The sequence below is a fragment of the Lampris incognitus genome, chromosome 15, assembly GCF_029633865.1.
Source record: "Lampris incognitus isolate fLamInc1 chromosome 15, fLamInc1.hap2, whole genome shotgun sequence".
Taxonomy (NCBI): domain Eukaryota; kingdom Metazoa; phylum Chordata; class Actinopteri; order Lampriformes; family Lampridae; genus Lampris; species Lampris incognitus.
Genome location: NC_079225.1, coordinates 15335716 through 15361416, shown reverse-complemented (window position 1 = coordinate 15361416; position 25701 = coordinate 15335716). Strand labels below are relative to the sequence as shown.

Below are 25701 nucleotides of genomic sequence, written 5' to 3'. Positions count from 1 at the left end.
AAAAGGGGGGGGGTTAAAAATCAGTAACAGATTTATTTTCCAAAAAGACCCCAACCTCGTTGTCGAGTGAAAGAAGATCCCCATCAGCCTGAACCGGCATCAGCCTGAACCAGCATCAGCCTGAACCAACATCAGTCTGAACCAGCATCAGCCTGAACCAACATCAGTCTGAACCAACATCAGCCTGAACCAACATCAGTCTGAACCAACATCAGCCTGAACCAACATCAGTCTGAACCAACATCAGCCTGAACCAACATCAGCCTGAACCAGCATCAGTCTGAACCAGCATCAGCCTGAACCAACATCAGTCTGAACCGGCATCAGTCTGAACCAACATCAGTCTGAACCAACATCAGTCTGAACCAACATCAGCCTGAACCGGCATCAGTCTGAACCAACATCAGTCTGAACCAGCATCAGCCTGAACCAACATCAGTCTGAACCAACATCAGTCTGAACCAGCATCAGCCTGAACCAACATCAGTCTGAACCAACATCAGCCTGAACCAACATCAGTCTGAACCAGCATCAGCCTGAACCAGCATCAGCCTGAACCAACATCAGCCTGAACCAACATCAGTCTGAACCAGCATCAGCCTGAACCAGCATCAGCCTGAACCAGCATCAGCCTGAACCAACATCAGTCTGAACCAGCATCAGCCTGAACCAGCATCAGTCTGAACCAACATCAGCCTGAACCGGCATCAGCCTGAACCAACATCAGTCTGAACCAACATCAGCCTGAACCGGCATCAGCCTGAACCGGCATCAGTCTGAACCGGCATTAGCCTGAACCGGCATCAGTCTGAACCAACATCAGTCTGAACCGGCATCAGTCTGAACCAGCATCAGCCTGAACCAACATCAGTCTGAACCAACATCAGCCTGAACCAACATCAGTCTGAACCAACATCAGCCTGAACCAACATCAGTCTGAACCAACATCAGCCTGAACCGGCATCAGCCTGAACCGGCATCAGTCTGAACCGGCATTAGCCTGAACCGGCATCAGTCTGAACCAACATCAGTCTGAACCGGCATCAGTCTGAACCAGCATCAGCCTGAACCAACATCAGTCTGAACCAGCATCAGTCTGAACCAGCATCAGCCTGAACCAGCATCAGCCTGAACCAACATCAGCCTGAACCAACATCAGTCTGAACCAACATCAGCCTGAACCAACATCAGTCTGAACCAGCATCAGTCTGAACCAGCATCAGCCTGAACCAACATCAGCCTGAACCAACATCAGCCTGAACCAACATCAGTCTGAACCAACATCAGCCTGAACCGGCATCAGTCTGAACCGGCATCAGTCTGAACCGGCATTAGCCTGAACCAGCATCAGTCTGAACCAACATCAGTCTGAACCGGCATCAGTCTGAACCAGCATCAGCCTGAACCAACATCAGTCTGAACCAACATCAGCCTGAACCAACATCAGTCTGAACCAACATCAGTCTGAACCAACATCAGCCTGAACCAACATCAGTCTGAACCAACATCAGTCTGAACCAGCATCAGTCTGAACCAACATCAGTCTGAACCGGCATCAGTCTGAACCAGCATCAGCCTGAACCAACATCAGTCTGAACCAACATCAGCCTGAACCAACATCAGCCTGAACCAACATCAGTCTGAACCAACATCAGCCTGAACCAACATCAGTCTGAACCAACATCAGTCTGAACCGGCATCAGTCTGAACCAACATCAGTCTGAACCGGCATCAGCCTGAACCGGCATCAGTCTGAACCGGCATCAGTCTGAACCGGCATCAGTCTGAACCAGCATCAGCCTGAACCAACATCAGTCTTAACCAACATCAGCCTGAACCAGCATCAGCCTGAACCAGCATCAGTCTGAACCGGCATTAGCCTGAACCGGCATCAGTCTGAACCAACATCAGTCTGAACCGGCATCAGTCTGAACCAGCATCAGCCTGAACCAACATCAGTCTGAACCGGCATCAGCCTGAACCAGCATCAGTCTGAACCGGCATCAGTCTGAACCAGCATCAGTCTGAACCAACATCATTCTGAACCAACATCAGTCTGAACCGGCATCAGTCTGAACCAGCATCAGCCTGAACCAGCATCAGCCTGAACCAGCATCAGCCTGAACCAGCATCATTCTGAACCAGCATCAGCCTGAACCAGCATCAGTCTGAACCAACATCAGCCTGAACCAGCATCAGTCTGAACCAGCATCAGTCTGAACCAGCATCAGTCGAGTAAAACCTGGGGAATGGATGATGGCCTTGTGCTGGCACGGTGTGTCTAACGTGGGGCTACATGCAGTTTTCCCTCACAGTTGTGCGACGGACAGGAAGTCTATTTGCTCAGTAATGGAGGGAATGAAATAATTATCCGATATCGTGAAATGAGATTCAGCTCATGTGTACCATAAAAGCTTTAGATCTTAATTATGAGGAAAACGTGGAAAATTGGACTTGCTTATTCTGCTGTGACGCTCATTACTTTGATGAACTGGAAAAACCTGTTTACCCGTGTTTTATTGTGAGAAACACACAGACTGAGGACTCTCATAACCTGATCGGTGTGGAACAGGCAGCGTTCAAACTAAAGGAAACAGATAAGGGGGCTCAGGGACCATGGGAGACCACGAGGAACTTTCTGGACTCACATCACATACATAGTAGTGCTCCAGAATGTACTTATATACACACCCACGTATGTATGTATGTATGTATGTATGTATGTATGTATGTATGTATGTATGTATGTATGTATGTATGTGTGTATGTGTGTGTGTGTGTGTGTGTGTGTGTGTGTGTGTGTGTGTGTGTATGTATGTATGTATGTGTGTGTGTGTGTGCATACATATATACACATATGTACATATGAATGTACATATGTACGTACGTATGCATGCATACATGCATATATGTATGTACATATGTACGTATGTATGTATGTATATACACATACATACATACATATGTACACACATATGTATGTATGTATGTATGTATGTATGTATGTATGTATGTATGTATGTATGTATGTATGTATGTATGTATGTATGTATGTATGTATGTGTATATATACATATACACACTTTATATACACACACACTTATGTATGTATGTATATGCACATATATATGTGACAGCTGATGATTGCTGATGTATGTATGTATGTATGTATGTGACAGCTGATGACTGCTGATGTACGTATACATGTATGTACATATATATGTATGTGTGTATGTGTATGTGTGTATGTGTATGTATGTATGTATGTATGTATGTATGTATGTATGTATGTATGTATGTATGTATGTATGTATGTATGTATGTATGTATGTGTAGTAGTAGGGTATGCGAGTAGTATATGTGCAAACTTTCTTGATATTTGGCCTAAATGATACCTCATATAAGTTCATCCTCTTGATGTAAGTAGGTCTACGTTGTGTTTCTCCCCCCTTCTATTCCTGTCTGTGTATTTATAGTCTTGTTTGTGTGCCTGTTTTATGTGCATGGACTTCTAAAGTTACAGCCACATTATGCATCGAGCGGAGATTAAAGATTCATTTAGACTCTCTATTCGGCGGCCTGGAAGAGGGCTATCCTTTTGTTAATCAAGGGCTCGGGTTACACCATATCATTACGACATTATTGTACTCATTTGTTATCAATCATTTTTGTCTCGCAATCCATATTTTATGTGCCGCCGGCCTCACTTGAACCTCTTAAAAGGGTAGCTGTACTGTAGTGCAGAGTTATTAGAAAATTATTTTTAGACTATAATTCAGAATATAGTTCACTTCATGTATGCAAATGTAATCCATCAAAGTACTTAACCTATTCTCCGAGCGCCCCCCCCCCCCCTCGCCACACACACTATACACACTATACACACTATACACAACACAAGACTGAGTTAAAAAGTAGCACGAGCGGTACACCCTCTCCTACCGGGAGACGGAGCTCCGGGGACTTTCTGTCATATGTCAGCCATAAAACATCAACACTGGGCGACGGCTAAAAATAGCTTCATTATTCTTTATGACCTTGGTGTATGTTTGACCAGTGTGATGCGCAACACAACAGCTGAAACATGGGTCTAAACCGGAACCAAGATCAGAAGTAAGGACGTTTCCCCCCGCGGCGATTACTTCAGAGGCATATGGACCCTTCCGGGCTGTGATGCGGTACATATTAGTAACACATGTTCCAAGGACACCAGGATCCCTCGTATGTGACAAGCCATCCAACACGTGCCAAAGCCGAGTTGTCGCTCTTTGCCTTGGGTGTAGATGCTGCGGAGGAGGAGGAGGAGGAGGAGGAGGAGGAGGACTTCGGAGCTTTGGAGAAGGCGCCAGAGTGAATTACGCTGATAAAAAAAAAAAAAAAAGAAGAAGAAGAAGAAGCAAGAAAGCTACCATTGCCTCTTACTCTGGGCTTATGGCCTGTGGAAATGACTTCCATAGCTATAGCAACCTTGATTGCACTATTGCACATGTGGCCTTTTTCTAGAGATAACCACTGAGAGCCTCAGAAATGCCTCAGACTTCAGCACAGATTAGCATCAAATCTACAGGGCTGCTCCTGTGTCACTTGTGATTAGATGTCCTCCTCGCAGATCTTGAGGAAAACTAGCCAAGGCCCTCCACACACACACACACACACACACACACACACACACACACACCCCGGTCATGTCATGGAGCTCCTCAGCTGTTAGATAACCAGCCCAGATATGAGCTGGAATGATTACTATGAAATCTATACACAATGCAGCATGCAGCGACGGGGAGTGGGACGACGAGTGACCTGCGCAGTGGGACGAACACACGATAGAGGCTATTATTAATACTACTATTGTGATTATCATCACATACTGCTCTTGCATTCAAGTCCAGTGGGCTCGCCGCGCCGTTCTTTGTATGTTTCACGAGGATTTCCATACATGAACCATGTACCCTCCACAGCCCGCAGCGGGGCCCGGCTAGCAGCATACACACAAGGAGCCACGGGAGTGAAACTGCACAAAGGCAATGACGCATTCGTTCTGCGGCTTTGGCCGATGAATGATCACAACAACTGTACTGGCCTGTTGATGCTAATTGACAAAGTAGATCACGATCTAAAACAAGACGGCGAAGAAGCAGAGGGAGGGAGAGTGGCTATTAAATGCCGTTAGGGGAGACGGCGAAGAAATTGGGGTCACAGGTCAAGGACGATTGTCTGAACGAGATTGTCCCTCTTAGAGTAAACAGCACATCAAAGTATTTCATTCTTGTGCCTTCAAGCCAGCTGAGTCCCTGTACCTGGCTAAGACAAACCATGCAGTACATAATAGCGAATAGTTTGTGGATCATGCAACATATATATTATATATATTATACGTATACACACACACACATATATATAAAATTGCATGATAGCATGGTTTTGCATACATACATACATACAATGCATGCATGCATGTATATATGCTACATACAATGCATACATGCAAGGTATACACTCATACATATGTACATTCACTGACCTGATAAAAACAAGTTCTTGCTTTTCGGTTCTGAAAGCAAAGTCTCGACACTGTTCCTCAACATAACGCTCATCCATAAAATACTATTAAAGCCCAAGCAGCCCTGAGCTTTGCAGCCACCAACTATCTGTTGTGGCAGATTTACAGCCCAACAAAATGAAGTGATCTCACCCTCAGACGAGCAGGAATCTGTCCCTGTATTATCATAACCAAATACGGACAAGGGCTCCTCACCTCACTGGTGTGTCTGCAAGTGCAATGCACGTGAAGATATTTCAGGATCACTGAATTCTATACATGTATTAAAGGCATCATGGTAGAATATTTCCCCCCAAAAAAAATTTTTTTTAATCTCAGATTCGCTCAAACCGTCTCTTGAATATCTTGACTATATATTTCCAGGCAATATATTTTTGTTCATTGTTTGTCTAGGATTCTTTGCCTCCCTCGGCGGACCCTCACACTGACAAATAAGGGCGCCTTCCAGTGGCAAATAACGCCCCAAACAGTTGGCAGGTGGGTCTGACTGTCTGCAGATATAGCTACCACGTACCGTCCTCTGAGCCCATGTCAGCAGGCCCAGGCAACAGATCTCGGGGAAATAATGTCTTCGCTCCAGTAAACAACATCGCTGCAGCAGGAGTCGGGCCTTATTTTCTGTGCAGCCCCGGATCAGCACGCTACACGTGGAGCGCTGCGCTCCAGTCCGGTGACTTTAACTCGGTCAGACAAGATTTATTGTGGAATATTAATGTTAGGACAGTCATTTTTTCCACCTCACAAGTATCATTTGATTTGTTGTGACTGTTTATGCGCGCCCTTTCTGACCACAGCCAGTCCTCTGGAGGTTGGTGGGGTGTCACCCTGAGTTTACAAGACTCTTTATGGATAGCTAGCTAGCCCGCTAACTTGCATGATGTTGCTAGGCTACTAATCGAAAACAGACCCGACTCACCGACGATGGCTATTCGCTGAGCAGCCAATCAAATCAGGGTAGATGATGCAATTGATAACCAGGAGCAGATTGTATTTCTTTGAAATGATTTAAAGACGACCTGCTGGGTTTTTGGCCACTAGTGGCGCTGCTGAGCAAACCGGATCCCGGTATCAGGACAAAAACACTGACAGCAGGTGAATACTTTCAGGGCTGTTAGCATTTTGTTAACCTCAATCAAATCACCTTATATATGTGTGTGTGTGTGTGTGTGTGTGTGTATGTGTGTGTGTGTGTGTGTATGTGTATATATATATATATATATATATATATATATATATATATATATATATATATATATATATATATATATATATATATATATAGTTGGATTTTAAACATTGTGGGCAACGGGGAGAATCGATCTTTACCCTGCTAAAATGAAGGGCAAGTATGCCGGTCGTGTCTGCAGCTTAGACCGTCAATCAAATAAAGGGGCGGGGCTTCCTCCCCGAGCTGCTAGTGCTGAAACCTAGATGTAAACATTGTAGCCTTCTAATTATTAAAAATTAATATTTACCAAACATCTTTGGAGGTAATAACACTTGTCAACACAGGCAGCAGGGGTCTATCAACATATTCTATGGCTGCATGACTGAAATTATGAGCGTGAACAAACCTACATGGACAAAACTGCGGTTCAGTTTTAATTATGTTGCCAACCAGGAGGAAGGGTTTTTCCCAAGGGGCTTTTGTCTTATTTTTCGCAAAAACATTTTGGGGCAACTTTTACGAGAACAAACCGCCCGTTGAAAAATTACAAGATTGAAAAACATGATTTCCATTGGACTGTAAAAGTGAAATTTAGTTATCAAAATCACATTAAATCAGAAAGCACCACATTCATCTAACTGTACATTGCCCACTGTATGTGAGCTCCACCTGGAATCTGGAATACATGTTTCCTTGTGCGTGGTCGGTTGACTGTGAAGAAAGCGTTGCTTTTGCAATTATTATTCAGTTTGAATACAATGTCCCCAGTAAGAGGGGGTTCGGGACATGTGGTCCTGCGTCTGGGGTGGACAAAAAGAGAAATGCTATAGTGATGCAGAGTGATTGTTGACATACTCTCAAAAGGATATGAGGGGCTGTCAATGCCATTACATGCTGCACACTTGCAGCCAACAGCAAAGGATAAGGCCAGACTGAAGAGTGTGTGTGTGTGTGTGTGTGTGTGTGTGTGTGTGTGTGTGTGTGTGTGCGTGCACGTGCATAGGCATGCCAACATGTCCGTATTCCTGCATGTGAGGGCTTTCCACTAAGACCATTAGAAATGGCTGTCTAACTGCAGCCATCTTTCATCCCACTAACTCCACAGTTGGTGACAGCTTGAGGGGTGGTCCGGCCCTGCAGGACACTGCCTATTCCCTCAAGGGACGCTGTGAACGGGAAGTCTCGATCAGAAACGGTTTTTCTCCACTTTCCCATTACTAAACCTTGATTACTTAACACGGGTCTTCCCTCAAGCCGTGAGGTCATCGTGAACAAATGCTTAGTGTGCATGTTGCAGCACAATAATCAAGATTTGGAGCATCAGATTTGTAAATTAATGTGCTAATAAACGCTTGCGGATCTCTCTGTCTCTCAACAAAGACAGACACACTATATGCTAAAAGTTAAAAGTCGTTTTTCTCCCTGGTAACAAAATAGCAAAATTGCAAGTTTTAACTGCATGGGACGACGGGGTCAGTAATGACATAACCCCAACATAGTTGAGTCATAATCATGAATAATTTTATGGCTAAATCGGCATCGGTCAGGGTGGCCCAGATGATCTGCAGGAAGGCGAACAACTCCCCCATCGACCTCTTGACAAGCTGACCTTCCCCGGTGACCTGCTGGCCGCCTCACCCGAGCGTTCTTCACTGTGTCCCTGCCACCTTCCCTCCCCAGCGTGCACCCTCACTGGGGGATGCTGTCAGGAAGATGTTTCCAGGCCATTCGGCATGAAATCCTGATGCTTCTAGCCGCTCATATTTTTTTCATGGCCTTTACAGACGCTGCAGTGGTTCAAGGGCCTGTTTAAAAGAAGAGCACCACCACTGTGCATAAATGTGCATAAGATAACCTGCGGTTGCCTTTACATTTCTCGACAAAAATGCACCATCACACGTTGCCAATGCGGGGGGCAGAATCCTTATCTTGACATAAATGGAGAGTTATTATTATCTTCAGCAGAAGAAGAAGGAGAGGAGAAGGAAGAAGAAGCAGTGGATGAAAAAATACATTTAATCCCTATAACACTTTTTTTTATTTGCATTTCATCCTTTGAGGGACTTTTGAATCCATCGTATCAAAAATGCTTAAATTTGCATCGTCCTGCCCCTGTTTGGAAATGCCCCTTTGCCAAATCCACCGTCTGCACAATTCAGCTGTGTGTTTTTATTGCTGAAAATGTTTGGCACGCCAGTGTCACCAGAGAGAAGAGACCCAGTACTATGCGATATTACTGGGGGCGGTATGGCTCAGGAGGTAGAGCGAGTCGTCTAGTAATCGGAAGGTTGCTGGTTCGATCCCCGCCTCCTGCAGAGAGCGTGTCAAAGTGTCCCTGAGCAAGGCACTGAACCCTTACCTGCTCCTGATGAGCAGGATGACACCTTGCAGGGCAGCCCCCCACCATCAGTGTGTGGATGTATGGGTGGATGTGAGGCGTGCACTGTAAAGCACTTTGAGTGGTCGGTAGACTGGAAAAGTGCTGCTATAAAACATGCAGCCCATCTGTACATCCGTGTGCATTTTGTGCATATTTTATTTCTGAAACGTGAGAGTGAGGTCATAACTTATACGTGGTCACACCGGAGATCCCTTGAGCAACGGCAACATGTCAGAACACAGAATTGTTTGAAACCCCTTCAGAAATGAAGAGGCTTGCCCCGGACTGAATAAAGGACTTCCTCAGTTGTAATCACAGAAAGTTGCTATAACAACGTTATAACGCTGAGTTGAGGCTGCAGCTGGTTAACGCGATCACACCCCAAATTATTTTGGTCGCCTATAAAAAAACGGCGCGTCTCGCAGCGAGCGGCCGGAGGGAGCAGGTGAGCCCATCCGAGACGGTGTGAACGGATTATCCGGACTTTTGCGCCCCCTACTGTTCGATTCAACCGCAGGTCGCTGATGTCCCACCTATCGATACGGTCTTTAACTGAAACATATGAAACGCACGGCGCAGTTGACCAGTAATAGAGACGATGCAGAAGAAACACGTGGACAGGGGACAGGAGAAATAAGGACTAAAGCGCCGCCGCCTCCATTACTCTTCCGTTGGTCCAAGTACGCAAGGTATTCGGTGCATTTCTGAAAAATCATGTCAAACTGATCAAATCTAGACCCACCAAATACAGACCCGGGCCAATATTCCCAATTCAACGATACAATACGGTGTCCTTATCTTCGTACGTTCCAGAACAAGTCTCGCCGATGTCGGCAGCGCGGTCAGCTGACGCCGCCTTGTCACGTGACACGGGGCGAGTGGGGGTGGGGGTGTGAGGTGGGAGGTCTGATCCCAAGACTAATAACAACCAACAAAAATTATACTTGGGGGAATAAATCTGCTTCCGGGCTCCGCACTGTCGCGTCCAACATGGCCTGGACGAAGTACCAGCTCGTCCTTGCGGGACTTATGCTCACCACCGGCTCCATCAACACCTTAGCAGCCAAGTAAGTACAGGCGTATGAGTCAAGGCATGCCGCGTTATTACTGCTGGACGACTGCTTTGAACGGGTGGTGGTGCTGGTGGTGGTGTCGAATATATGCGGGGGGCTATTATCGCACATATTTTGCCCGTCCTGTAAAGAGAGCGGGGTTCCAGACGCCAGCAAATCCCCTCTCTCTCGCGCAGGCCACGTGTGCGACCCGTCCCCTCGAGGCAACTTGAGCGTGTGTCCGGCCGCGTACCGTCGCTGTTATCGTTAGCCGGCTAGCTTTGCATATCTTGATGCGCTCGCTCGCGCGTGGTCCGATTGAAAGTGGGAAGATTGTGGTCTAAACTGTGAATTGGGATTAAAGATCGTCATTGACCGTGCAGATAACAAAGGGGAGGAAGGGAGGGGGGCTATTGATATTGTTGTTGGTCCATCAGGTGAGATGGACCAACAACATTGGGGGGGGGGGGGTCTCTAGAATGAAATATTGGCGGGGTAATGCGTAAAATGATAAGGGGAGGGGGGGTATCGCCTTGACACGCTGCTCCTGGGGTGACCCGCTCACATGACAAAAGTGGGTCATGGACCTGTTTACCGCTAATGGGCCGTCCGGGGGGAAGATGACACGCCGTGTCGTTGCGTCATCACCTGTTTAAGATCACGCCTAGCGCAACTGTGGGCAGGCAGGTTTCACCAAGCTCAGCAAAAGCTCTTGTTAAAGTCGGGCGTTTTTTTACTTCTCCAATAATCTGCATGCCCAGCAAAAAAAAAAGAAAAAAAAGCTGCAGGTTCAGATCTGCAGACTTGCAGACTTTTGTCACGCAGTGTGTGACTGACACTGCTGTAATACGCAGCCTGCGTGTTGCGTCATGTTGGCGCGACAGATGAGAAGCTGCAGCAAAGCTCAGGTAGGAAGGTTTCACCCTCAGCTGCATGCAAAGGCCGCCGTCACCTGAAACCAGCCTCCTCACTTTGCTGCTTCGCTGACCGTAAAGGCTTCAATCCGAGGTCTGTTACACCGTGTAGGCCTGTGGAGTTTCATAGGCTTTCGTGTGAGCCTATGAAACACTTCCAGTAGGGCACATTTAGGGGGGGGGGGGGACTCGTGAGATACCAACTAGCTGCCATGTTTGATCTGACGTTGTCAAAAAAAACAGGCGTTGACGGTGCCACATAACCAACGTGGCCTCTCGTGTTTAATAGGAGCAGCCACAGAAAGTTGCAGCAGGTCATGTGGACACACGACTTTCTCCCTTGGATTACTGAGCATGCGTGAAGACAGCAGTGGTAGTGTTTCATCTTAGGAAGGGACTATTTCACTTTACGGGAGCACACATCATTGCCCTGCAAGCTGAATGAGTACAGGACTCTCAGTACAGTACAGTACAGTACAGTACAGTACGTGTCCTCTGATTGCGTGACTGTAAAACCTTTGCAGTCTTAGCAAGGCCACTCATTAACTTATGTATGCGAACCTGTCGCCCTGTGACTGTTCTCATCAGGCGGCATAATGTAAACGAGTGCATCTTTTATGTGTTTGAACTTGGTCGCTGGTGTCAAATATTCACTGGCAGACTCTTAACGATGCTTTCTCGTCCGTTAGATGGGCCGACATGTTCTCAGCCAAGGGTTGCCATGGCGACCCCGAACACCAGTTCGCTCACCCGTTTGTACAGGTATAGTAACATACTCATCAACGAAAACGTGGCAAAACATGCAACAATTTTGAGGTATTCTTGTAGTCTTGCCTTGCATTGTAATAGTGTTAAGCATTATTCCTCAATATGTATCAAATCAAGGTTGGAATTTGCCTTTTGTCTATTTTGTCTCTACCCGTCCTTTACTCCCTGCCCAGGCGGTAGCCATGTTCCTGGGGGAGTTCAGTTGTCTAGCGGTCTTCTACATCCTGCTATGCTATGACAGACGCTGCCCGGAGCCCAAAATGAACCCCGGCCAGAGCTTCAACCCGCTCATCTTCCTCCCCCCTGCCATGTGTGACATGACTGCAACCTCCCTCATGTATGTTGGTAAGTCACCTGACCAAGTTATCGTCCGATAAATGCCTCGTAGAATGCAGTTCTTGTAAATAGGGGAACACTATTGTAGTGTCTTAATTTCTGTAAAGATACGTAGGCTGTTTTGTCAGTTATTTACTCCGTCTCTCTGCCACTGTAGCCCTTCCACTCCCCTTGTCACATGATTTATATGGAAATTAGTATGCAAATTAGTTACTTTTGGGGCAACCAATAGCCACTTTCCCTACAGGAAAGTGAACTGAACTCATGATGAGGCTGTGTGTCCCTTCACTCTTTATTCATATTATATTACGCCTAAAATGTCAAATAAACAGGGATTTCCTGTTATCAACACTACTACTACTACTACTACTACTACTACTACTACTACTACTACTACTACTGCTGCTGCTGCTGCTACTTTCGGCTGCCCCCGTTGGGGGTCGCCACAGCAGATCATCCGTTTCCATCTCTTCATGTCCTCTGCATCTTCCTCTGTCACACCAGCCACCTGCCTGTCCTTCCTCACCACATCCATAAACCTCCTCTTTGGCCTTCCTCTTTTCCTCTTCCCTGGCAGCTCCATATTCAGCATCCTTCTCCCAATATACCCAGCATCTCTCCTCCACACATGTCCAAGCCATCTCAATCTTGCCTCTCTTGCTTTGTCTCCAAACTGTCCAACCTGAGCCGTCCCTCTAATATACTTGTTCCTAATCCTGTCCTTCTTCGTCACTCCCAATGCCCTTCTATCACAAATCACCCCTGAAACTCACAATAATAGTGTTATCAACACTATTATTGATTATTTTTTGTTTGTTTGTTTTCATTTCTCCTCTGCTTTAACAAAGTAGATGTAGCTTTCATTTCATCGCTGGTCCCGCCGGAGACCCTTTATTCTAATTAGCTGGTCGAATTAGAAGATTGATGAGCTGTGCGTGTCAACAAAAGTTGAAATTGTTTCAAATTTGCAAAGTAAAATGTGTTTGGGCCGAAAAGTTTGGGCGGCACGGTGGCGCAGTGGTTAGCGCTGTCACCTCACAGCAAGAAGGTCCTGGGTTCAAACCCCGGGGTTGTCCAACCTTGGGGGTCGTCCGTCCTCTGTGTAGAGTTTGCATATTCTCCCCGTGTCTGCGTTGGGTTTTCTCCGGGTGCTCCCGTATCCCCCACCATCAAAAAAACATGCATGTTAGAGTTAATACCCCTGTCTGTGCCCCTGACCGAGGCGTGACAAGAAGAACTGGAGTTGGTCTCGGCGCTGCACAGCGGCTGCCCCTAGCTACACAGCTAGGATGGGTTAAATGCAGAGACTAACTTCTCCACGGGGATCAATATAGTATCTCAAAAAAAAAAAAGAAAAGAAAAAAAAAGTAAGATGGGAAGTATGATGTTGCTAGTAAGAGCACACAAAGTGTGACCTTTGTGCTTTGTTACAGGTCGGGACATGCAGCCTATGTTTAATGATCTCAAATTTACCCGATCTTTACTTGCTTGGACTTATTAACACTACTGCTTTGTATCTGTGTCAGTGTGTATCGTTGTTTAGTGTGGGCTTCATCTCTCCACAACCGTTCCAAGATGCCCATTACCTCGTAATAATCTCAGTGTTTTTGACAGCTCAGAGGATTGTCCAGATTTCAGTAAAACATCTTAAATGAACTACGCTGATCCACTAACTTTATATCAGTGGTCCTATGTAACCATTAGTTATGTCACGTTGGAGGTCGGACACGTGAATAAACACACAGCTCCTGATTCCCCGGTGACTAGACCCCCAGCGACTTGAATTTGAATTGTTAAGCTTAATAATACTCCTGTCTGCACTCCTGATCAAGGCAATGGGAAAGAACTTGAGTTGGGGGGGGGGGGGGCGCGTCCGGGTGGTGTAGCGGTCTAGTCCATTGCCTACCAACATGGGGATCGCCAGTTCGAATCCCCTTGTTACCTCCGGCTTGGTCGGGTGTCCCTACTGACACAATTGGCCGTGTCTGCGGGTGGGAGTTCGGATGTGAGTATGTGTCCTGGTCGCTGCACTAGCACCTCCTCTGGTTGGTCGGGGCGCCTGTTTGGGGAGGGGGGACTGGGGGGAATAGCGTGATCCTCCCACGCACTACATCCCCCTGGTGAAACTCCTCACTGTCAGGTGAAAAGAAGCGGCCGGTGACTCCACATGTATCGGAGGAAGCATGTGGTAGTCTGCAGCCCTCCCCGGATCGGCAGAGGGGGTGGAGCAGCGACCGGGACGGCTCGGATGAGTGGGGTAATTGGCCGGGTACAATTGGGGAGAAAAAGGGAGAAATTCTTTTTTAAAAAAAGAACTGGATTTGGTCCCTGGGCGCCGCACTACGGCTGCCCACTGTTTCTAGTGTGTGTATAGAGGCTCGGTTAAATGCAGAGAATGAATTTCATGGTGTGTATGTACAGAGACAATAAAGTGTCTTCTGGATCTTCTGAACAGAGTTCCTATTTTGCATTTTTGCTAGCCACTGTCACCTTTTATATATTTGGCTACCTTGGCTTTAGAAGACTAAGAGCTATAAATACTGCATTGTTAACAGGCACATAAAAATATCGTGAGCAGCGCTCGAGATTTAATTGCAAGTTCCAGGATGGCCCGTATGAATCTTGCCCTAATGAGATTCTGTACTGTGTCCAGCACTCAGCATGACAAGTGCCTCCAGCTTCCAGATGCTTCGCGGAGCCGTCATCATCTTCACCGGCCTGCTCTCCGTGGCTTTCCTGGGGCGCCGCTTGCTGACCAGCCAGTGGATTGGCATCCTGACCACCATCCTGGGCCTGGTGGTGGTGGGCCTGGCCGACTTTGTGAATGGGCACAAGGACGACACACACAAACTCAGCGAAGTCATCACCGGTACGATATTCTGACTGTGGATGCAGCGAAGAGGGAGAGTCATGTCATGTCAAGTGAAGTCACATTTATTTTATCTAGCCCTGAATCACAGTTTCGTCCCAGAGGGCTTTGCAGTCACTTTACCTTCTGTGCCATTTATGACACCCCCCTGTGCTAAGACAGTGGATGTGGATAATGAAGAACTCCACAGAAAAAAAAAACCTAATCGAAACAAAATGGGAGAAACCTCAGGAAGACTAAGAGAAGAGAGACTTTTTTCCTGCCGGGACAGATAGGCATGCAATAGATGCTGAGTGGACAGAGTAGACAAGCAGTGACAGATTTACAATAAACACCCTATAAAGCACTTAATGTTTGCACAAGATATAGCGAAACAATGCAGAATATCTACAATTCTGCATTGTTTCACGATAACTTCAACTACAATCATTAAATTATACAACTTGTGAAATGGAAATGTTATTAAGACCAATGTGTTTACCACCAATTTATTACCAGTAACCAGCCCTGCTCGGGAAAAAGCTGAACTTAATTTTGGCTGATTTGCACTAGCACCTCCTCTGGTCGGTCGGGGCGCCTGTTCGGGAGGGAGGGGGAACTGGGGGGAATAGCGTGACCCTCTCACATGCTACGTCCCCCTGGCGAAACTCCTCACTGTCAGGTGAAAAGAAGCAGCTGGCGACTCCACATGTATCGGAGGAGGCATGTGGTAGTCTGCAGCCCTCCCCGGATCAGCGAGCGGGATGGCTTGGAAGAGTGGGGTAATTGGCCGGCTAGAATTGGGGAGAAAGGGGGGGGGGGTCCAAAAAAAGAAAAAAGGGCTGATTTCCCTTAAGCAAAGCAAAATGTAGGCCTAATTAAGAAAGTAAAACAGTTTTTTTTATCCAGAGAAGAGCATTAATAGCACTCTGCTCTCCGCGCTGCCACGACAACAGCCAAAACGTGGCTGATTCTGAGAGGAAAAAAATAAACTACAGAATAAAGCTGGCATCATTATCCCAGAAGAAAATCGGAGTAATCACCAAATGACAAAGTGGTTCCTGTTCCAGTGTCCCTCTCTGAAGTGTGTAGTAGTTTCATGGGAGACTAAGTTCCCTAACACAACCCCACTTTCTGGGCCCGTTTAGGAGACCTCCTGATCATCATGGCTCAGATCATCGTCTCAGTGCAAATGGTCCTGGAGGAGAAGTTTGTCTACAAACATGATGTCCATCCTCTGCGGGCCGTAGGCACTGAAGGTACGTTGAACGTTCATCTGCGGTGGTACAGCATCTAAGGCACACGACTCACCAAACTGATGATACCTACAGTGTTTGAGTGGTATTTGCTAATGATCGTCTTGTATTGCGGACTGAAATGTTTCACGCGGTGCGAAATTATTGTTTTCATGATGTTTGAAATTTTGCTGCATATCAATCCACCGAATAAAGACTGAACTGAAGCGGACTACAAGTGCAAAAGCAGAATAAGCTGATTTGCTGACCTCATGAGCAGCCAATAACGAGGAGTGCAAAGGTCAAAACAACGCCTTGACATTCGAGGAAAAAATATGCCGTGACCTCGGAGTTTCATGTACAGCGGGCAACCCTGACTGGAAATGCACTAAAATATTATTTTTAAAAAAAGGAATAACAATATTGAGATAATGTTATTGCTAATTATTATTAATAACATTATTATATTATTAAAAATAGAATATATTAAATAATACATAATATCATATATAATATATATAGTATAATATATTTTTAATAATATTATTAATAACATATTATTAAAAAACAGAATATATTATAATATATTATAATATATTATGATAATATATATATTATTAATATTATTACTAATTGTTATGATTAATGACATATTAAAAATAGAATATATTATAATAACAATATATTATCATAGAGCAGGATAAGCGGTTTGGATAATGGATGGATATATATATATATATACACACACATATATATATATACATATATATATATACATATATATTATGATAATATATAAATGTATTAATAATTGTTATTAATAACATTGTTGTTAAAATATTCTAATTATATATTATCATATATATATATGATAATATATTACGATAATATATGGATATATTATTAATAATATTAATCATTGTTATTATTAATAGCATTATTGGGATAAGGGTGTGGCGCAATGGTTAGCGTGGTCACCTCGCAGCAAGAAAGTCCTGGGTTCGAACCCCCGGGTATTCCAACCTTGGGGTTCGTCACAGGTCGTCCTCTGTGTGGAGTTTGCATGTTCTCCCCGTGTCTGCGTGGGTTTCCTCCGGGTGCTCCGGTTTCCTCCCACAGTCCAAAGACATGTAGGTCAGGTGCATCAGCTGTACTAAATTGTCCCTAGGTGTGAATGTCTGTGTGTGTGTGTGTGTGTGTGTGTGTGTGTGTGTGTGTGTGTGTGTGTGTGTGTGTGTGTCAGCCCTGTGATGGCCTGGCAGCCTGTCCAGGGTGTCTCCCCGCCTGCTGCCCAATGACTGCTGGGATAGGCTCCAGCATCCCCGTGACCCTGAGAGCAGGATAAGTGGTTCGGAAAATGAATGGATTATTGAGATAAACTCAAGATGCCAACATGTGAGAAATACGGTACTTTATTAATATTTCAATGGAACCAACCAAAACCATGAATTCATTTAATTAAAAATCAATTTCCTCAAAATTGAGGTTATACTATTAATGGCACCCCTTAAGATTGTTGTTAATGAAATTTTCCAAAGTTAAACTGGATAAAAAATTCCACTTACTGGAGTTCGTCTAAGTCTTGAGGAACTATATATTGCTTCATTCCATCACTTCCCTGTTTCACTAGGGTATAAAAATGAGGTAACACGCTTGCAAAATCCCTTTTGTCATCCAGTACCAGGGGTAAAACCACAACTGTCTCTTTAACAGAGAGAGGTGGTCGTAGACCATCATAAATCTGCTAGCAGCCGCAAGAAAATACACATACGATCGAATATACCACACCGAGTACTGTCAGGGCAATTATTAACAAAATTCAAAAGATATGGAACAGTTGAAAACCTGCCAGGAAGAAGACACGAATACATTTTGCCCCCCAGGATAGTGAGGACGATGATGAGAGGAGCAAAAATGTCACCAAGAATCACTGAATTGCAGGCCTTCGTGGCATCTTGGGGTTACCGGGTTTCAAAAGGTACCATCAGATGTGGCGTCTCTGAGCATCCGGGTAGCGTGGCGGTCTATTCCGTTGCCTACCAACGAATCCCCGTGTTACCTCCGGCTTGGTCGGTCATCCCTACAGACACAATTGGCCATGTCTGCGGGTGGGGAGCCGGATGTGGATATGTGTCCTGATCGCTGCACTGGTGCCTCCTCTGGTCGGTCAGGGTGCCTGTTCGGGGTGGGGGGGTAGAGTGATCCTCCCACGCGCTACATCCCCCTGGTGAAACTCTTCACTGTCAGGTGAAAAGAAGCGGCTGGCGACTCCACATGTATTGGAGGAGGCATGTGGTAGTCTGCAGCCCTCCCCGGATCGGCAGAGGGGGTGGAGCAGCGACCGGGACGGCTCAGAAGAGTGGAGTAATTGGCCGTGCACAATCGAAAAAAAAAGGGGGGGGGTGTGGCGTCTCCATAGCCACAGCCTCTTTGGAAGGGTTGCAAGAAGAAAGACTTTGCTGACCTCCAGACACAGAGGCAAGGGCTTGGAGTTTGCCAAACGTCATTTGAATTATGACTGGACGAAGGTGCATAGGCATGTTTGGCATTGAAACAAGGAAAGGTACTTCCTACCCACAGTGAAATATAGTGGTGGGTCAGTTATGTCTTGGGGCTGTTTTAATTCTAGGGGTCCAGCGGCACTGGTTAAGATCAATGGCATAATGGATTCCACCAAATAACAAGACAATTTTGGCTGATAATTTCATTGCCTTTGCCAGAAGGCTGAGACTTGGGTTTATGTGGACTTTCCAGCAACCCAGTGACCTGAAGCACACCTCAAAATCCACACAGAAATGGTTCTGTGCCAACAAAATCAATGTTCTGCGAATGGCCACTTCAGTCACCAGACCTCAATCCTATTGAGAACCTGTGGGCTGAACTGAAGAGGGCAGTTTATAACCGCAAACCAAAGAACGTGAAGGATCTTGAGAGGATCTGCGTGGTGGAGTGGTCCAAAATCCCTCTGTGGCAAGACTGATGCTAGTGTAGAGGATTCCGGATGGAGGATGGACATAATTGTGGCTGAACACAGGGTTTTTATTTACAATGTCAATTTACAATGTCGCTAATCATCTTTTGGCTGGTACGCTCTGGTGCCGGAGCCCGCTGCCTCGCTCTCTCTCTCTCGTGACCACATCTGGCTTGCTTTCAGTTTCTGTGAGTCCCTGCGTTCATGGCTGTCACAGTGTCATTTCAGGACCCAGCTTTTTTGCCGCACACACCGAATTTCCAACCACAATGCCTCTACCAGTGCCCCAGGCCGAGCCACGCTTTGGTGGATCAGCGTCTGCTTGCAGCCTGTGTCCACCAAAACCTGATTTATAACCCCTTGCATATGTACCAGTGTGCTGTATCTCTCATCTGGACCGAGCGAAGGGGGCTGAGGGGCCAAGAACCCGGACCACCTGGCCCACCTCCATTAATGGACACTGCTGCCGCCAGCGGCCTGGCTTCCCGCACCGCCAGAACTCTTGGCCTGACGTTTGAGGAGCCCCCTGTGGGTCAGGGAGGGCAGAGGCTGAAGCTAGACCCTGTGGAGAAGGGAAGGGGGGGGGGGGTAAGCAGAGATCAGGTTTGGCGGATATGTGCTGCTGTGTGGATGCGGATGTGTGTGTCTGCATGTGTGTATGTGGGTGCATGTATGTGAGTAAGCTCCTCGGAGTGAACAGCCGGCTCACCACGTTGGTTCTGGTCGGGAAGGGTGAGGTGGTCCTCTGCCAGGGCGATGACCCTGGCCAGGTCCTCAGGATGGTGGGTGGCACTGGGGCCAGTCGGCTGTCGCAGAGAGAAGACAAGCAACGAATTGCTACAGTGCCACTTGATCACATTGTTGATGTCCTGGGAGCCTGGTCATAACCACTATCATGCCGCATCGAGGAGCTGCTGCGCCAGGATGAAGGGGCGGCCGGCATCCTCCAGGCTGTGTCCCGAACTAACATTGACGTCCATCTGGCGTGAGTCCCAGCCGGTCCAGGACAGCTCGCCAGATGGCTCGGTATTCCTCCCGGGAGGACGCCGGCAGGCTGAGCGCAGCAGCTTGGGCTTCGCCGGTAAGCAGGGGGAGCACGTGCACAGGCCATTCCTCCTCTGGCTCTTGAAGATGTCCAAGAATGCCTCGGGGTCATCAGCGGATGTCATCATGGGAAGGTGATCTGGGGCCTATGAGACGATGAAGTGGCCAGATCACCCCCAGGAGCAGCTGAAGGAGAGCGCAGCCGCTCCCTCAGGAGAGCCCGATCTTCTGCCTGTTGAGCAAACAGCTCCCGCATGGCTTGCGTCTGCTGGAGCTGCATCTGGGCCCAGCTCTCCTGGAGGTCGGTGATTCGGTGGAGGGCCCGAGCTGAGTTTCTTGCTGCTCCATTTCACCCATACGGGCCATCACTGTGGCAAGACTGATACCAGTGGAGAGGGTTCAGGATGGAGGATGGATTGCAGCTGAACACAGCGTTTTTATTTTCAGTGTCTGTTTACAATGTCTCTCAGCATCTTTTGGCCAGTATGCTTTGGTTCTGGAGCCTGCTGCCTCGCTCGCTCTCTCTCATGCGACCGTGTCTGGCTCACTTTCAGTTTCCGTGAGTCCCCGCGTTCATGTCCGTCAGTCCAGGGCCCAGCTTTTCTGCTAAATATAAACAGCAAGTTCAGCCTTGCTATCACGTCTGCGCCCCCGTGACCCATGCCCCCTCTCTCTCCCCTTGTAGCCGAGGCTAAACCACACCCCACTACCACACCAAATGTGCTCCTTAATCTTGTCAAACAATATAGGAAAAGACTACATGACGTTATCATTGCCAGAGGTGGTTGCACCAAGTACTAAACCAGGGGTGCACCAAGTTCTAAACCAGGGGTGCCAATAGTTATGAAACCTTGATTTGAAGAAATGTATCTTTTATTAAATAAACGTATGATTTTGGTTGGTTTCATCAAATAATTAATAAACTACATTATTTTCCACATGGCATTTACTGCATTGCCAGTCAAGGGTGCCAGTAAGTCTTGAGCCCACTGTTTAAATATAGTGGTGGACTTGGGAAAGGGGATGGATGCCAAGTACATTATCACTCTACTATTCCTGTTCTGGACTCATGTGAATTTTGCAACTTGTCGCTTACTATATGAAAATATTCTCTACAATTAAAGCAGATCATGAGTAATATAAGTAATATAATATATGATAATATAATAACCCTCCAATCCCACTGTGTTCCCAGGGTTGTTTGGCTTCTTTGTGCTGTCCCTGCTGCTCATCCCCATGTTCTTCATCCCTGTGGGCAGTTTCAGCAACAACCCTCGACAGGTTCTAGAGGATGCCCTCGATGCCTTCTGTCAGATTGGCTACCAGCCGCTCATCGTTTTGGCGTTGCTGGGCAACACCGTCAGCATCGCCTTTTTCAATTTTGCCGGCATCAGCGTCACCAAGGAGATAAGCGCCACCACGCGCATGGTTCTGGACAGTCTGCGCACGCTGGTTATCTGGGTAGTGAGCCTGGCTTTAGGCTGGGAAACCTTCCATGGCCTGCAGGTGCTCGGCTTCGTAATCCTGCTCCTGGGCACAGCCCTTTACAATGGACTGCACCGCCCCCTGCTGGCCATGTTGCCCTGCTGCGCAGGGACGGTGAATGAGGTGGAAGAGGGCAGCTCAGCAGAGAGGGAGAGACTGCTCGATAACGGCAGGGTCCAAGCAGATGATGAGAGCTAACCCTCCACAGCACGCCCTCCCCGCACATCACAGCACACAGCATTAATCACGTGTAGTAGACGTGACACGTGGCCAAGGACTCTGTTGATGACGACCTCTTTTCAGTAGTGCCATTCTGACACATTCTTATAGTTCGATACTTTCCCAACTTGCTGCAATGAGTGTGCAGGCTTTTTTTAAAGGCCCATCCGGTAAAAGAGGGGTGTCTGGAGGAGCCGTTGTATTACCTGTGGATTTTATCGAGGCTTAAGTGGTTAAAGAGCTGGACTGTTATTTTCTTAGCTAATGTCAAGCTGTTTATTTCGGCCCTTCTTAGTTGTTTTGTAATGGATGAAAAGAAGCTTGCACACAATAATTTTAATGTTTGGTACGCTCTAATCCGTTTAGCGCTGTTTTAGGAAAATTACTACTTTAAAGATTGGCATCTTTGTAAAAATGGTGTTGGTTTTCATATTTTTTTTTTAGATAACAGTTTTAATATCTATTTTACCTGTTCACATGCCCTGTCATTTGCATGTCTTACAGATGGTCTGTTTCTTTTTTTGGGGGGGGGGGGTTTACCCCTTTTTCTTGTAATTGGCCAATTACCCCACTCTCCCGAGCCGCCCCGGTCGCTGCTCCACCCCCCTCTGTCGATCCGGGGAGGGCCGCAGACTACCACGTGCCTCCTCCGATACATGTGGGGTCGCCAGCCGCGTGGGAGGATCACACTATTCCCCCCCCAGTTCCCCCTCCTCCCCTGAACAGGTGCCCCGACCGACCACAGGAGGCGCTAGTGCAGCGATCAGGACACATACCCACATCCGGCTTCCCACCCGCAGACACGGCCAATTGTGTCTTGTGTAGGGACGCCCGAGCAAGCCGGAGGTAACACGGGGTTTCGATCTGGCGATCCCCGTATTGGTAGGCACCGGAATAGACCGCCACGCCATATGGTCTGTTTCTAGTCAGTCTCCTTTTAAATGTTACCAGTCATAATTTGTCCCGTTGCCAAGGTTATATCATGTACTATGTATCAATACACTGCCTCATAACTCTATTTCTCAGTGTCCAGTATCTCAGAGGGTTTTTAGGTGCTCCAGTGTTTCCTGTGGAATCTAGATTAGTCAGAACGGTCAAGCAGTTGTCCTGGTTTTGGTTCGATAGGACACGTTATCCAACACTTTTAAACTAATTTCTCAGGCCCGTTGATAAATACGTGTCCTGTGTTGGAGGTCACCGTGTCCCAGGACGTCCCGAGCTGAGCGGTGTGGACGCCACCGTGGTTATCAACACTGTACACGTCGCCCTCCCATCCTGGGTTGTGTAGCTGAGCCACTTGCTTTGGCGTGCAACGAGAGGGAAAGGGAACTGTTGTCATGCAAACGCACATTTTGAGAGGTACACACTTTTATTTAACACAAACGTAGACCTGATGTGATGTGAACAACATGTAATGAACGATACCGAAAAGGGTTTTTCAAAAATACATCTCTGAAACAACCCGAATTGTCTTGTATACGTGTTTTTTGTGTTCATCTTGGAATTTAACAGTCCGGTCATTCCTGAGCTCCTGACCGCCCTCTTTCTATGCCTGGGTACTTCACAACATTGTTCTGTGGTTCCTCCACCGCATCCCTAAAAAAACAGTCGTTTTCATCCATCTCTTACATTAAGGTTTCATTGTAAAGTTAGGTGTTAAAATTTGGCTTCGAAGTAAAGTTGGTCTTACAATTGACTGTTTGCAAAATCCACCAATCAGTGCTTAGCACTCATCTGGCACTGCTATGATGCCCAAGTAAGAGCCGGATGATGATAGATAAAGCTAGATTAGTAAACAATAAACTCGGGAAAGTGAAACTGTGAAAAGTAGTTGGGGGGGAAACTGAACGTATCGGTCTTTCGGTCGTGATGTCACAATGCCTCTGATCCTTGGAAGATGGCAGCCTGTGACCTCCAGGGAAAACTGAGTGGCTGCCGGAAGTGGTGTTAGTTGGCCAGTAGGGGGCAGTCTCCCCAATGCAGCGACGGGGACGCTGCTGTAGGGGGGGGATGTCGTCCGTTGGATGAGACGTTAAACCGAGCTCCTGACTCACTGAGGTCGCTAAAGATCCCATGGCACTTATGGCAAAGAGTAGGGGGTTCCCTGCTGTCCTGGGAAATTCCCAACTTGGCTCTCTCCATCTGGCCACCTAGTCACCCCCCCCCCCCCCGTGTACTTGGCTCAATGACTCCTCCCTCTCCACCTCAAGCTGATGTGTGGTGGGTGCTACACATTGGTGGTGGTTGAGGTGAGTTACCCCCTTCGATGTGAAGCGCTTTGGGTGTCCAGAAAAGCGCTTTATGAATGTAATGATCATTATTACTACAGAGTTAGAAAATATCTGTAACTCACCAAGACACCTGCCCAGTTCTCTGCTGGTTCTCGCACCGCAACTCGATTTCTCTCCTCTGATCGTTACTCCTTCTAACCCTGGTCTGCTGCTGGTCTCTTGGACGCCTAGCGGGTTCATAAGTATAAGGCTGTGGTCCATTGTATACGTCTGAATAGACATTTCAACTTGACCGCTCTCCCCTACGTCACTTCCGGTGATAGGTGGCTTATGAGACGACCCCCCCCCCATGGCAGATACACTGACCTGCAGCCAGCAGCACAATAATTAAATTCACCTGTACCTCAGCAGGATTTGCACACAATGAACCCCAACAGCACATTAACTAAGACACACATTCACCTGCAGTTTCCTTCAGTTTTCAGTCGCACTGTTGGGCCATGATACACTAAACCCCTGTGACTACACAACAAGAAATGCAAAGTTAATAACAGAGGCTCTGGCTTAAGGCCCCCTGAGCCCCAGGGCCCCCGGGTCTGGGCTCGGTAGGCCCATTCAGTATTACACCCATGCTTCCTTTTGGCTTCTTTCGATACGGAAGTGAAATTCTCTCACAACAACAACCCCAGAAGTCACCGATATGAAAGAAAACCACTTTATTTGACACCGTATTCTTACAGTGAATGTGTTCTCCGCATTTAACCCACCCTATTGTTCAGGAGCGGAGGGCAGCTGCAGCCCCCGGGGACCAACGCCAGTTTTCCATCGCCTTGCTCAGGGGCACAGACAGGAGTATTAACCCTAACACGCATGTCTTTTGATGGTGGGAGGAAACCGGAGCACCTGGAGGAAACCCACGCGGACACGGGGAGAACATGCAAACTCCACACAGAGAGGACCTGGGACGGTCTGGGGCTCGGACCCAGGGCCTTCTTTCTGTGAGGCAACAATGCTGACCACTAGATAGATAGATAGATAGATAGATAGATAGATAGATAGATAGATAGATAGATAGATAGATAGATAGATAGATAGATACATAGATAGATACATAGATAGATACATAGATAGATACATAGATAGATAGATATATAGATTTTTTTTAATGAAAATCTAGTTCCTACATCGTTTGACTGGGGTCTCCACCCTGCAAACTGCTCTTTAAGTTTTCGGAGTGAAAATGTTGACGAGATGTTTGTGGCCTTGCGACTTGACCAGGAAATCCACTGAAATCCTTTGAAATGGACATCCAATGCAGATGTCTGTTGTCAGCTGACCCAAGACAGCCAGCTGCCACCTGTTTACACTTCCTGCCGGCCTGCACACCCCCCCCCCTCTCTAATGGCCGCGGCTATGTTTTAAGGCAGGTCGGAGGTTAAACCCAGGCGTTACACCGTCCCGGGGGATCTGCAAGACGGTAGCTTGTGTAG

The 25701-nt window shown here is 47.0% G+C and overlaps 1 protein-coding gene across 1 annotated transcript; it reads left to right on the top strand.

Annotated features, from left to right (window-relative positions):
• Positions 1–10032: 10032 nt before the first annotated feature.
• slc35f6 (solute carrier family 35 member F6) lies at positions 10033–23690 on the top strand. The gene is made up of 6 exons (XM_056294770.1): positions 10033–10175; positions 11764–11836; positions 12016–12187; positions 14832–15047; positions 16175–16285; positions 21472–23690. Exons 1-6 carry the CDS (start codon positions 10099–10101, stop codon positions 21957–21959), a joined length of 1137 nt encoding a protein of 378 aa, XP_056150745.1. The 5' UTR covers positions 10033–10098; the 3' UTR covers positions 21960–23690.
• The last annotated feature ends 2011 nt before the right edge of the window (positions 23691–25701 follow it).

Bases quoted from the DNA above. Each gene is read 5' to 3' on its own strand.
- slc35f6 (XM_056294770.1), top strand. From the start codon at position 10,099: ATGGCCTGGACGAAGTACCAGCTCGTCCTTGCGGGACTTATGCTCACC. The intron at 15,048-16,174 runs GTACGATATTCT...GGGCCCGTTTAG, and splicing joins ACTCAGCGAAGTCATCACCG to GAGACCTCCTGATCATCATG. The intron at 16,286-21,471 runs GTACGTTGAACG...CTGTGTTCCCAG, and splicing joins GCGGGCCGTAGGCACTGAAG to GGTTGTTTGGCTTCTTTGTG.